The sequence below is a fragment of the Falco rusticolus genome, chromosome Z (genome assembly GCF_015220075.1).
Source record: "Falco rusticolus isolate bFalRus1 chromosome Z, bFalRus1.pri, whole genome shotgun sequence".
Lineage (NCBI taxonomy): Eukaryota > Metazoa > Chordata > Aves > Falconiformes > Falconidae > Falco > Falco rusticolus.
Window position 1 is genome coordinate 23,224,331 of NC_051210.1, and position 12,974 is coordinate 23,237,304.

Genomic DNA, 12,974 nt, shown 5'->3' on the forward strand with positions numbered 1-12,974 from the left:
TTAAATTTATTTATGCTATATTTAATTAAAAACTATAGAGCTCATATGGAATCGGATGTGCTGCAGATTTTCTTGAGAACTAGAAGCACGAAGTTTCACCTTATATTTGTTTGACTGGTAAAAGCTGTGAATATCTGCTGTGCTAAATTTAACTACATATGACCTTCCATTAACTGTAAATGGTTCAGTTTATTACTTTTAAATATTCTTTTAATACCAGTATATTTGTGCCAAGCAGCAGAATATAGGTAGTTATTATTTTAATATTTTTTTTAGAGACTTTGAGTGCTAAGATCTATGAGCAGCCAAACAAATGAACCTAGATTTCCAAGGGATTTCTAATTGACAGCTAACTAATCTTATTAAAACTGCAATGTGTAGTATATGTTAAACACTAGTGAATCTACAAAGGATGGAAGGCATTCCTGCAGAATGGGTTCTCTGGTGTCTAATAGGGCAACATTTGGTTGAAGCTTTCTTATTATTTGAATATTTGTAAAATATAAGAACAGCTAATTTGCATTAGACCAGAGGTTATTCTGAAACAGTATCCTGTCTCTTAGAGTGGTGAAAAGCAAATCGTTAGAGAAGATAATAGGAATTGGGTGAACATTTAATGATGCTTCTCTATTCAGTTCAGGGACTTTGAACTACTGATAGTTGCACTTGTTCACACATGCATTGCTTGCCTATCTCCCTCTGTAATACTGTCTTACAGAGCTGAGTCTCTGAACCCACGCTGGTCTTCAGCATTCACCATGTCCTGCAGCCAAGAGTAGCACAGCGTACTCTTTTTGTGGTATGAGGAGGAAGCACTTTTTGTTTTGCCTCAATTTCCTAACCTCCTCCTTCCATGTGTGTGGGTTGGTTCTCTCTCTCTCTCTCTCTTTGCCCCCCCCCCCCCTTTTACTTTTTGTTTTCACTTTTGTGTGAGTAATCACAGTTGAGCATTGCATCACATGTCATTATTTTTCTCATCAGGAGAACGAACAGAATCTGTCATCTCTGTGCTTCCATAAAGCTTACGGGAATTTAGTATATTTGAGACTTTGACTAGCATATGTCTTTCAAATTGCCAAGTAGCTTTGAAAATGGGAGGGAAGGGGGAAGACAGACAGGCTAGTGGGCAGAGCATAGCATACCTACAAGGAAAGGCAGGAAGCTGCCCTTCTTGATAGCTGCTGCCACCAAGAGCCAACAGAATGGCTGGCCCAGACCTTGGCCACCTCAGCACCACACAGCTCTGCAGAGCACCACAAGTTGGCTTATTCCAGAGTGACATTGCTGTTTTCCATGCTTCTTGGTCAACTTCAATGAGAAGACATGGAGCTGTGGTTTACCATATGGAACTGGATTACAGCATCACTTTTGTCCCAGTTTATGCTTTCTACACGAACTGTGATAATCTTGAGAAACCAAAAGGGTGCAGCTGGGATTTTCATAGAGGCCATGCTTCATTTGGCTCAGGGATGGGCAGTGTGATACATCCTGCTCTAGCTTTTGCAAAACAAGGGTTGCCTCTCAGCACATTTCTGCTTACTCTCTCCTGACTTACGTGATGGCATGCTCTTCGCCTACTCACTTCTAGTATCACCAGTGTAGATCTGACATACTACGGTTCATAAAACAGCAGGCAGCAAAATGACAGTGACAGACAACAATCTCAGGATGTTTTGTTTGTTTGCTTTGGTACCTATGAATTGAAGTCAGATCCAAACTGAGATTGTCTTGAGTGGAAAATAACCTGGGGAGAAGCTGATTGTTCACATACAGAGAAAATTGCCATGTGGGGGCGTGGTTTGGTTTTTTCCCCAAAAAAAATGCAATGCATACAGTACAAATACTGTACCTGGATGGTATGTTGCAACTTTACCTAGCCTCTGCATGATTTCAGGTTTTGTGCCCTTTTTCCTATTACTGTATACACCCCTCTTTACTAGAGATTATCAATTTCCAGGAAAAAAAGGATTATTGTCTCCCTTACTGTAAACTTCGAATGAAATATTGGGTTGAATTCCTGAGTATGGTGCAGTTCTTAGCCATCAATGTTCTGGCAAAATGGAGTATGGTAATTAAACAACACTGAGTTCTAGAATATATTGGTTTCTGGGCTGTTGATAAGTCATCCTCATCATCTGTTGCTTGTGTCTGAGTAGAGGAAATGGTTGTCATGTCTCAATGATTATCTTAAATCATTTCAGATTCAAGGAGAAGTCTATGAAGGTGTCGTGGATAGTGTGGTTTTTTTCTGTTTCATCATTTCATATATGGCCAATGCCAGTCTACTGACAAGTAATGAAACCATGATAGTTTGCAGATATACATTTCTACAGTAATTGAAATAAATTGAAGAAGCTTACGTGACTGAAATTCCACACACATTTGTTAATATGCATGGCTTGGGCTACTGGTTTAACACAAAGCTGTGTTGCATGACTGGGAAATTGTATTGAGAGAAACTGTCTGCCACTGGAAGCATCACTACATTTTTTACTTTCTCAAAACTTTATAAAGAATGAGTTACCTGATACAAACTTGGATTGTCTACTTTATGGGTTTGATCTTGGCAAGCTCCTTTCATCTGTCCTAATTTTCACATAGGCATTTCGTTTATTTGTCTTAAGATTTCAGGAAGTTTTTATACTTGGTAAAAATCTACTTAGAAAAATATGTTATGGAGTGTAAAAAATCAAAACCTAAAAGCCTAAAAAAAGAGATGTTAGCATTACTTCAGTAATTGGGAGTGCTCATTAAGTTTCAAACTGTTCTAATTTCTTTAAAAGTGCATTTACCTGTTTCCCAGATTTAATCTATAGTTATACCCTATAGTGAGTCTGGGAGCACAAAATTCCAGATCTCCTGAATTCTGAATATCTGAATATTGAGTATACTTCAGTGAACCGGAAATACAGTTGAGGTTTTGTGATGATTTGAATAAACATACACGTAGAAAATGAAAATGTTTTAACTGTAGTTCAGGGGCACAGGGGAGACGAAGCATCAGCTGACTGTACTTGGTATACATGCTACCGTTGTCATATGCACCTAAAACTGTACATGAGCCTTCAGTGGGCACTGAGAAATGTAACCAGAGAACATTTATTTTACTGATGTCTACAAGAGAAATCTTGTCTATTACAAGTATTCACTTTGTGTGTTCTCAAAGGCCAGTAATTTTACTCTTTCAGTCAATTCTTGACTTCTCTTTCCATTTGTTCTTTGTCATATTTTCATGCCAAAACCATTATCCCTATTAGGTCATTTGTGTGATGCTGATGAGTGCTTTTATGATCTCTGTAATGCTGTCAGGTGTGTGCATTGTATTTTATGTTCCTAGTAATTCCAATGTAAAATGCTGCTCATATTCTTTCAAAGTGTACTTGCTTGTCTTGGCATAATATTGAAGTGTTATGGAGCTTTTTGTTCTTTGAGGAGTTTAGAAAACACTAAATCTAAACAAAAATTATCAAAGGTGTCAGATGTCTTTTTCTGAGAAATCCAATTTTTCTTTTTTAGAGCAAAATTTATTCATGCAATTCAATTTTCTTCTTAGATCTGATTTCATGAAATAGAGTATTTCTCTCATGGAGTAAATTGCCTGCCTTAGTCAGTGTGGGGTGTAGCTGTGGCTTCCTTGCCTTAGAGTTTCTTATCCTCATTTCCAATCCTAATGAGAAAATGACTGAAATAGCATAGCCTAACATAATGTCTTCTATGCAGTGTTCATCAAACCAGAGAATGGAGGGAGGAACGTGACCTAGATAGTGTGATTCCAGAAACCCTTGTCTTAAAGATTCCTCATTTCCCTTAACTGCTTCTCCCATAGCAAAATACTTCCTTCTAGGTCACTAGAGAAGAGCTGAAAGAAGTGCTAATGAGAACTTTCTCTAGGACTGAATGCTGAGTTGAGAATGCACTTAAAACTTATGCCTCTGCAGACTGCTCTTTTGTAAAAAAAACCCCAACCAACAAACAAAAATCAACAAACTCTTTTATTCTGAATTCTTCCGGAAATTCCAGTGGATGTTTAACAGAGAGCTTTCTATATTTTTAAATAAACATTCTCACCCACCTGTGCATCAGACGATCAGTTATTATAATCACTCTATTGCCTTGCTGTCATTCATATTGTTTTGTCATCTAATGCAAAAGAATAAATAGGTTTAAAAGTGTGTTTCCTGTTAAATGGGAAAGAGTTACTCTAGCTGACAGGTTTGGGGCATGTACCAGGTGGTGACAACCATGGACAGTGAAGCTGGAGCCTTTGGTCTTTGATTCCTGTATTCGAGAGGTTCCCTGACTTGCATAGTGCCTTATGTGGTTATCTTGTGGTTTTCAGTAGGTTCCATTCCAGATATAAACAGTTTACCTTCTGGTAACTGTGAACAAAAAAGCTATCCCCACTTCCTCATTAGTTTCCTATAACTCTTGAGAAGTATCACAGACAGCAGGATGTGAGGGAAAGCACTTGTTTTTTGTTTTGTGCTGTGGAGAACAATGGTGTTACAGAGTCACATGATATTATGTATAAAACGATGGAAATACTTTCAATAAGCTCCAAATACGGCTTTATAATTTTCACTTCTCTAGTCAGGTTAGCTTAGTATAAAGTTGATTCCTCTCTGGAGCATAGCTTCTGTTTTGTCTTACTGTACTTCATACGTTCTTGAGCAATCAGAACTGTCTTCACACTTCTGAATTTTCTTTAAAGTGCATTTGGCCCTTGTAGTTTTTGCATGAGCTTCTGGGAGCTGGATGTTTGAATGCCTAGAGACTTACCTTCCATTCCTCTGGGTTTTCTGGCCCCGCCCCGCCCCCCCCCCCCCCCGCCCTTTTTTTTTTTCTTATAGCTAGACCTACTCTTTGACATCTTATTCAGCTGACCACTAAGAGCAAATTTTGTTAATTTTGTACATTTTCACCTTCATTCAATGGTTCTCTTACCTCCACAACTATTACTAGTGATGTTAGTATGGAGCTTGGAAATAACTAGTGCTTTTCACAAATCTCCCTGTTGCCTTTATTGAGTAATAGAATAGGTATTCAAAGTTCCCACTCTTTTGATAGGTTGTCACATATTAACTGCTGAATGAAAGGTTAGCAAACAAAATGTTGAAAAATAGCCGTTCTTCTGGTAAGATAATGCTTTTGGATTAGAGAAGGGTTCTGTCTTCAGTCAGTCAGAATCTGAACCTTGAAAGCTGAACAAAATGGAAGTGGAAATGAGAGGAGATGTCTGGCTCACCTTAGAACACTGCAAAGTCACCAACTGCCTGGGTTTATAACCTTTTTATGCCTATTGATTGATCTGGTGTGTGAAGATGGTAGAAGCAGATGGGCTGTATCTCCAGGAATTGTTGTATACATGTAGTAAGGCATGAAGAAAATGTGCTACAATAAGTATGCAACTTCTGATTACAAGATTATGGCTGATTGAAATAGGTTTTGAGACTAGAGGCTAATATTTGACTGAGAGAACTTAACTCTGCCCACTCAGCTGTAAAATCATATTCTAGAATTAAGTTTCTCCTAGAAGCTGCAAGCTGTGGCCGGTGTACATAAATTATAGTGTTAAATGTCAGAGTTCCCCAAATAAGTTTAAGTAACAAAATGTCACTGATTCCTCATGGAAAACTGTGATCAGACTTTGGATCTCTGCTGTTAAGACTTTCCTTGTTGGGTGAGGTGTAGATATGTGACCTAGAGGTTGGTTGTGCTCATAGTGTCTTACATTGTCAACTGTCTTCATGTTTGTCATTCGTATGCCAGACTCATTTGAGAAGCTGATGCAGGGCTAATCTTTTAGTGCCTCACTTTTCCTCATATCCCAAATCCTTTCAGCAACTAATACATCTTTAGTGCCCTGCCATCTTTCCTACTTTGATAGCAAAGATGAAGTCACATAATGCTTGGTCCATCAGCATAGCCTGGTGAAGTTGACCTTTACCAAAGCAAAAAGCCTGGCTGTATGGGTAGGCTTGTAGTTACAGTGGGTACCTGCTTCCATGTTGCAGAGTACAAGCCTTCTAGGCAGAAGGTTAACTGTTAGTAGAGAAGATGAAATGCTCTTTTCTTTCAGGTCACCATAATGGGATGACACCAGTACCAGAACACAGAGCTCTGTGCTGTTACTGAGAGCTTTGTAGGTGATAAAGGAAAGTTAAACTAGCAAGAAGTCTCAGTGCGCCTGGGCAAGGTATCCTATCATAGTGATACTTGTCAAGGAAATTATTTATAAAGTTACTTTAAACAGCTTTGTTACAATTCATCAAGTGACATTTTATCTGTGGTTATGGAATCTTGTATGTGTATGTGTTACCAAATTAAACTGTCCTTTGTTTTACTTAAATGTAAAATGTATCAAAGTTTAAATAATTGTAAGGAAATAAGTAAGATCTAGGACTAACTAAATGAACAGGAAAACCCGCAGAAGACAAAAGGTTTAAATAAATGTTACAGGCAAGATTTAGGCTGTCCTGCTGCTGGTGGATCTACATAACACTAAGATGCTCTACTCATCTACCCTACAAAACGCTAGAAACAAACAGTTCCCATTAGGTACTTAATATTTGCTATAACATGAATTTTACCCGGAATTAATTACAGGTCAAGACAGGCAAGTGCTAGTAGTACTAGGAAGGCGATTAAAGAAATACATGTGTGGAAGCTTGTGTATAATCAGAAGCTTTTATCCTGCAGTTTTAGTAAAGTCTGATGTATCCATTCAGACCAAAAAGGATTGATTTAACTCTCTTATTCAGGAATTGAAATGTTGCTTTGAAAACAATTATATGCTCTTGTATTACTTGTCTATATTGTGTAACTAATTACACACACACCCACCCCGCTTGGTAGTTGTAACAACATTAATTTTCTGGCATGCTTATTACCTGGGAATTTTCATGAGAATAATTTTGTTTCATGTAATACAGAAATTTCATATGATTTTAAGTGTAAAGCAACAGGGAAAACTACTGTGGAATGTATGTAGTTCTGTAAAGACTAATTCTTAAACACAGATTTAAGACCTATAGATTCCTAGTTATCAGGTTGGCTCTCAGCTTTTGGTGTGCCATCATACCTAATGATTCTTTCTTTCTGATTACTATTGTAAGAGCAACACTTTTATGTTAATTACAGCAGCAAACGAGTTAATTCCTGACTGAATTTTCAGTTATGACTGAAATCTCAGTTGTGACAACTCTATACTTTCCCTGCAGAGCTGAGACTTGAAAGGTGCATGATCCAGGAGGTCAGCATCTTAACAGCCAGAGTTTTGGAATCTTTTGGGAGAATAGTGGGCAAATTTAGAGATTAGGGTTAAGCCCAAAATAAAATAATGGATATGCTTTCTGTTGTAACAGTCATATGTCCTTGCATTTTTAGTATGTATGTTTTGGAACAGGAAAACACAGCTGAGCTTGTAAGAAAACTTTATTCTTTTATTTTAAGGTTAACTATACAGTCACAATACAGCCATAAAAAACCAGTTTTTCCTGGATGTCTTTGTGACTGACAGGTGACTTCTGAGCCAGCTGTGTGTTGTAAGTGCTTCCAGTCTGTTAGCAGGTGGTGCAATCTATGAAGGCCACTTGGGTCTTCAACACAGCTACTGTTGTTAATTGAATGAATGTGAAAGGTCTTTTTGCAGAACAATGTTGTTTGAGTAATAGAAATTTAGTGCACGTACTCTGTTGTGCCTTATTTAGCTCTGTAAAAAGAGGAGTGTCTATAGTGTATAACAGCTCTCTTAGTTCTGTGGCTATACTTGTGCAGAGTTGTTTCCCATGTTCTTGTCAAGCCTGGGAGTTGGCAGAACTGATGCCCTGTCTTCCTAAAGCTCCTGAGACATTGCTGCAGCTGCAGCTGTGGGCTGCTGATTTTTTTGCTCTACGGTAATGCTGTAGCCACAAGAGGGCAGAGGTACCTAACGCTGTCGTAGTTCGTGCCACACGGTGTAAAATATTGCTGGCGGCAGCATCTTTGTTCAGCTTGTTGGAGAGCTTGCAGCATGTAGATAGATAAGCACGGTGGTGCATGCTCTTGGTGTAAAAGTAATTGAATGGATCCTTAACTGTTACTTGTACCTGTGGTAATCAGTCATGGTAATGATATTAGTATAAAATGTAAATATTTTTTGTTTTATTTTCTACTTACATATTTAGAGACTAGCAGATACGCATTACAGTAAGGCAGGGAAGCCACCTAAATTGTTTTGTCATGTGTAACTGCTTTACAGGGTGTTAGGGAGTTGACCTAAAGCTAAATATTAGTTGCTGTCTTGCTTCCCTTCTGGCAGGTTTTCTCTGCACTTTTGCATCTTCAACTTACTTGGCAAGGGGGAGGCACTCTCCTGGTACTTTATTATGTAGTTTATTGCTTCTCCCTGGCATTGTATTGAATAAGTAATAACCACTGATTAGTAAACACTCACTTAGAATGCTAATGAATATTTGAGAGAGGCAACTAGCTCATAAAAAGGAAAAGCTTTCAAACTAATAGGATGGCATTACAGACAATTACTTATGGTTTGATGATTGCATGGTGGATTTAGAGTTTTGCATTAGTCTGTAGCTCTTAATTCTATTCTGACTTTTCTATTAACTTAGAGTGTATGCTCGGACAATTCACTTAATTGTTTTTAATCTTGATTATGCCACATCTTAAATTTTACAGTGGTGCCCAGGGTTATTAAATAATCCAGTGTCTACTGTGGAATGTTTTGCCATAGGAAATTGACCCTACAGCATAACAGGATTTTGAAAGAGTGGGACAGTTGTATGGGAAGCAGAACACCCATGGATGAAACAGTTACTGATAAACCAAGAAAATTTTGTTAGATTTGTGTTAGGGGTTTAAGCCTGTCTCTGGCTGTGGGGAATTGGAAAGATAGTACATGGAGAAACAGCAACGCTGCAGCTTCATGTAGGGTTTGTGAAGGTTCAGGAAACTTTCTGTGAAACATTCATTGTTTCTCACTAGCTACATGATCATATTCTTGGATTGATTTGTAATGAAACACATTATGATTGATTTGTCTCTGAAACTTGAACTGAAACAAGCAGCCCTGAGATAATAATAAAGGCAGTGCTAACATAAGAAGTGATGATCTATACAGCTGAAAGATTCACTTATTGTGTTGGTATTCAGTAAACAAAAAGAGGTGAATAATGGCTTTCCTCTTTAGTTCTTCTATCAGTGCTGCTTTTCAATCTGATATAGTAACAGACACTCATTCGCTGTTCCTCAGCTATTGTAAATTACACTTTTTACTCTATACTAAATAATGTATGCAGATGCTTTCATTTTCATTCTGGTTTGTCAGATGATGACTAAGCCCCATGCAGCCACTCGTTCACTCCCCCCACAGTGGGATGGGGGAGAGGATCAGAAGAGTGAAAGTGAGAAAACTGGAGATTGAGATAAAGACAGTTTAACAGGTAAAGCAAAAGCCACGCACACAAGGAAAGCAGAGCAAGGAATTCATTCACCGCTTCCCATGGGCAGGCAGGTGCTCAGCCATCCCCAGGGAAGCCGGGCTCCATCACACGTAACGGTTACTTGAGAAGACAAACACCATAATGTCGCATGTCCCACCCCTTCCCTCCTTCTTCCCCCAGTTTATATACTCAGCGTGACGCCACATGGTGTGGAATATCCCTTTGGGCAGCCCAGGCCAGCTGTCCCGGCTGTGTCCCCTCCCAGCTCCCCGTGCCCCCCCAGCCCTCTCACTGGCAGTGGCCAAGAAACTGAAAAGCCCTTGGCTTAGTATAAACATTTTATAGCAGCAATCAAAAAGCATTGGTGTGCTGTCAGCATTGTTCTCACAACAAATCTGAGGAAAATTAACTCATATCCCAGCTGAAACCAGGACATGGATCTTGTAATTTAGTAAATGATGTGTCCATTGAAAATGTTACTACTGCTTTTTTTCCTGGCATGGTCTGTATGTGCAAGATGGGGAAAAACAGTGGTGGAGCTGTTCACTTTTTTTCTTTCTGGAAGGAGAAGCAGGCTTATTTATGGGTCAATAGTATGGCCTGGCAGCCAAAAGGTCAAGCCATGTCCTGAGGTGCATCAAGCCAGAATAGCTAGCTGGTTGAGGAGGTGGTTGTCCCGCTCTACACTGCACTAGTGGGGCCCCACCTCAAGTACTGTGTCAGTTCTGGGTGCCTCAGTATAAGAAGGACATCAGCTATGGGACTGTGTCCAGAGAAGGGCGACCAAGGTGGTGAAAGGCCTCAAGGGCCAGACTTACAAGGAGCAACAAAGGCCACTTGGATGTTCAGCTTGGAGAAGGGAAAGCTGAGGGGCAACCTCATTGCAGCCTACCATCCTCCTCACGGGGACAGCAGAGGGGAGGCGCTGATCTCCTCTCTCTGGTGACCAGCAACGGGACATGGGGAAGTGGAAGGAAGCTGTCAGGGGAAGTTCAGACTGGACATTAGGAAAAGGTTCTTCACTGAGAGGGTGGTTCGTTGCTGGAACAGGCTGCCCAGGGAAGTGGTCACAGCACCAAGCCAGTCAGAGTTCAAGGAGTGTCTGGAAGATGCTTTAAATCATAGGGTTTAATTGTAGGCAATCGTGCAAGGAGCAAGGAGTTAGACTTTATGATCCTTATGGGTCTCTTCCAACTTGGGATATTCCATGGTTGTGTGTTCTTTATACACAGTCCATACTAGAATGTTTTTTTTTATTTCTGCATTTTAGGTGCCTTATCAGGAGCCAGAGAAAGCTGGGAGTATGATTCAGGAGCAAGAGACCTTCAGAGTCCAGACCTCCAGAGTCATTTTACACTACAAAAGGTGTTGGAGTATGGTAGAAGCAATGTGACTCAACAGGCTGCTCTGCAAAGACTTCTGGCTCAGACCTCAAATTTTAGCAACTCAGTTGGAGGAAGCTACTTAGAACTTGCCAACACTGTAAGTGCATTTTGACTTGCTTAAAAAATACCATTTTGGAAAGGTAGGAGCGGTTTCACATTTGATTATATTAAAGGATGTAGAATGCACTTAACAGAAGTTTAAGTAGAGCTGCTTTAGAGCAATATAGCTGTGCAAAAAGAGTGGCTTGCACACATCTGTTTCTGGATAGAAACTGTGAGGACACCTTTTTGGATTTGGAGTTCACTCAGGTTTGAAGGTGGATATGTACTAATATGTCCTCTGTCTATGCTCCTGGCTGATGATGATTCAGAAATGATGGGCTTTCGTAACATGTTTTACAGTTGCAATACAAAGACACAGGGTGCAGTGTTATTACAGAATGCAGAGCGTGAAAGCTACTGCATTGCATTGACATGTAGAAATCTTTGAAAATGCTGAAGGCTCATAAGAAATAAAAATCCCCAGATATTTGGGGGTTCTTTTTATTCACATCTCTAAATTCCTTCTATGCTTACTCTTACAAAAAATGCCTGATCTTTGTTTTAACAAGCATCTGTTATATTTCTGCTTTTAAATGTTCTATGTTCTTTCAAACCATAGCAGATTTAGCAGTCTCTCATTTATATGTAGATGAATACAATAACATCTCCATATAACTCCTGCTGAGCATTGATGTCATGGGTCATATGTAAATTTTTGTTTTGGCTTAAATTGTAGAGAGAAAGGAATGGGAGAAAATGACAGAACGGTAACTGTTTATGTTTATTCCCTTTACACAGTTTTTAAAACTGAGGGGCATGCTTACTGCAGTCTAAATTTAGACTCTTTAAAGAGATAACATAGCTGCCTTAGAGCTATGACTTAATATGGGTACTTCCTTCTCTGTCTCTTTCTCAGATTGTTTTACCTAACTGCATTTGCCACAATGACAAGCCAAGCCGCTCCCTCGCATTCATTCTCAGAAATGGCAGATCTCAGCTTTCACATTTTGATAGGTTCAGTCCAGGGAACTCTTCCAGTTGTACATAAGGAGCTGACCAGACTCCATTGTACTGCAACCAGGATTACCTCAAAAAAAAAAAAAAACTGATGGAGGTTTAATAACTGCATTTCTTCCCTTCAGGAGTTGATTGCATTTCTATGTAATAGCAGGACAAAGATTTAAAAACAGACTCTTACATGGACATTTCTCTCTGGAACTCTAAATGCTGCTAAAGTGTAACCAGAGAGGTTTATCTTCTTTAGAATCCATTTTAAAAAGCCGAGCAGAGCCTTTCTGTGTCATCCTGCTGCTGGATGAACAGTTCTGGCAGCTTCTCCCAAATGCATCTACACAGGCTGTATGGACCCCTTGAAAGCAATGTTTTTTACATTTCTTTGTAGATGTTTGGACTTTAGGCTCAGAGGTCTAACAAAGTAACTATTGTATGGTGAACATAAACCAGATCGGTGCTTTCTGGTTGTAGTCATGTGACTGTTTTTCTCTCAGTACCTCAAAGTGCTTTTCCCTATTGGTACGTCAATTCTTGTTATTTTATTTCCTGTTTGTATTTCTGACAGCCTTCTTTTGATTTTAAACTGTGCAGTCAGGCTAAAGACATCCCTGTGATGATTGTGTACTTCTACAGCACAGATTATACTCCTCAGTCAATACAGAGGGTTTCTATGCTGACCCTAAGATTTGAGTTGGCCTTTTGCAAAAACTAAATGAACATCAGTTCGCTATCACTTTGCTTAGTTTTTGTAAAGTCAATTTTTTTAATGCCTTTTTGAAATCCTGCCCATTATTTGTAGCTCTACGGAGCTTTATGAAAATATAATACCTGCTTTGAAGCGTTATTCCTCTTCCTTCACAGGAGCAATGCAATTTTAAAATAATTGCTGTTTGAAATGTAACCATTCATACTGATTCCATATGTTTTTACTTGTTCATTTCACATCATTTTGCTATGTTCTAGTTTATTAACACATGTTCAGTTTCAGCTTTTGTTTTACCTGGATAAATTTATTCTGTAGTCTTTATAGGGTGTGTAATTCTTTCCATGTTTTTCAGATTCACATTTTTACACCTAAGTATTAAGAACGGAT

At 39.1% G+C, this 12,974-nt stretch overlaps 1 protein-coding gene across 3 annotated transcripts in view; it reads left to right on the top strand.

Moving 5' to 3' along the window:
- MCC (MCC regulator of WNT signaling pathway) overlaps positions 1 to 12,974 on the top strand; it is a 229,532-nt gene that overhangs the window by 32,479 nt on the left and 184,079 nt on the right. For all 3 annotated transcript variants that reach the window (XM_037374454.1, XM_037374455.1, XM_037374456.1), the window contains one exon: positions 10,711 to 10,922. In XM_037374454.1, coding sequence (XP_037230351.1) covers positions 10,711 to 10,922 — 212 coding nt within the window. The remainder of the gene's footprint in view (positions 1 to 10,710; positions 10,923 to 12,974) is intronic.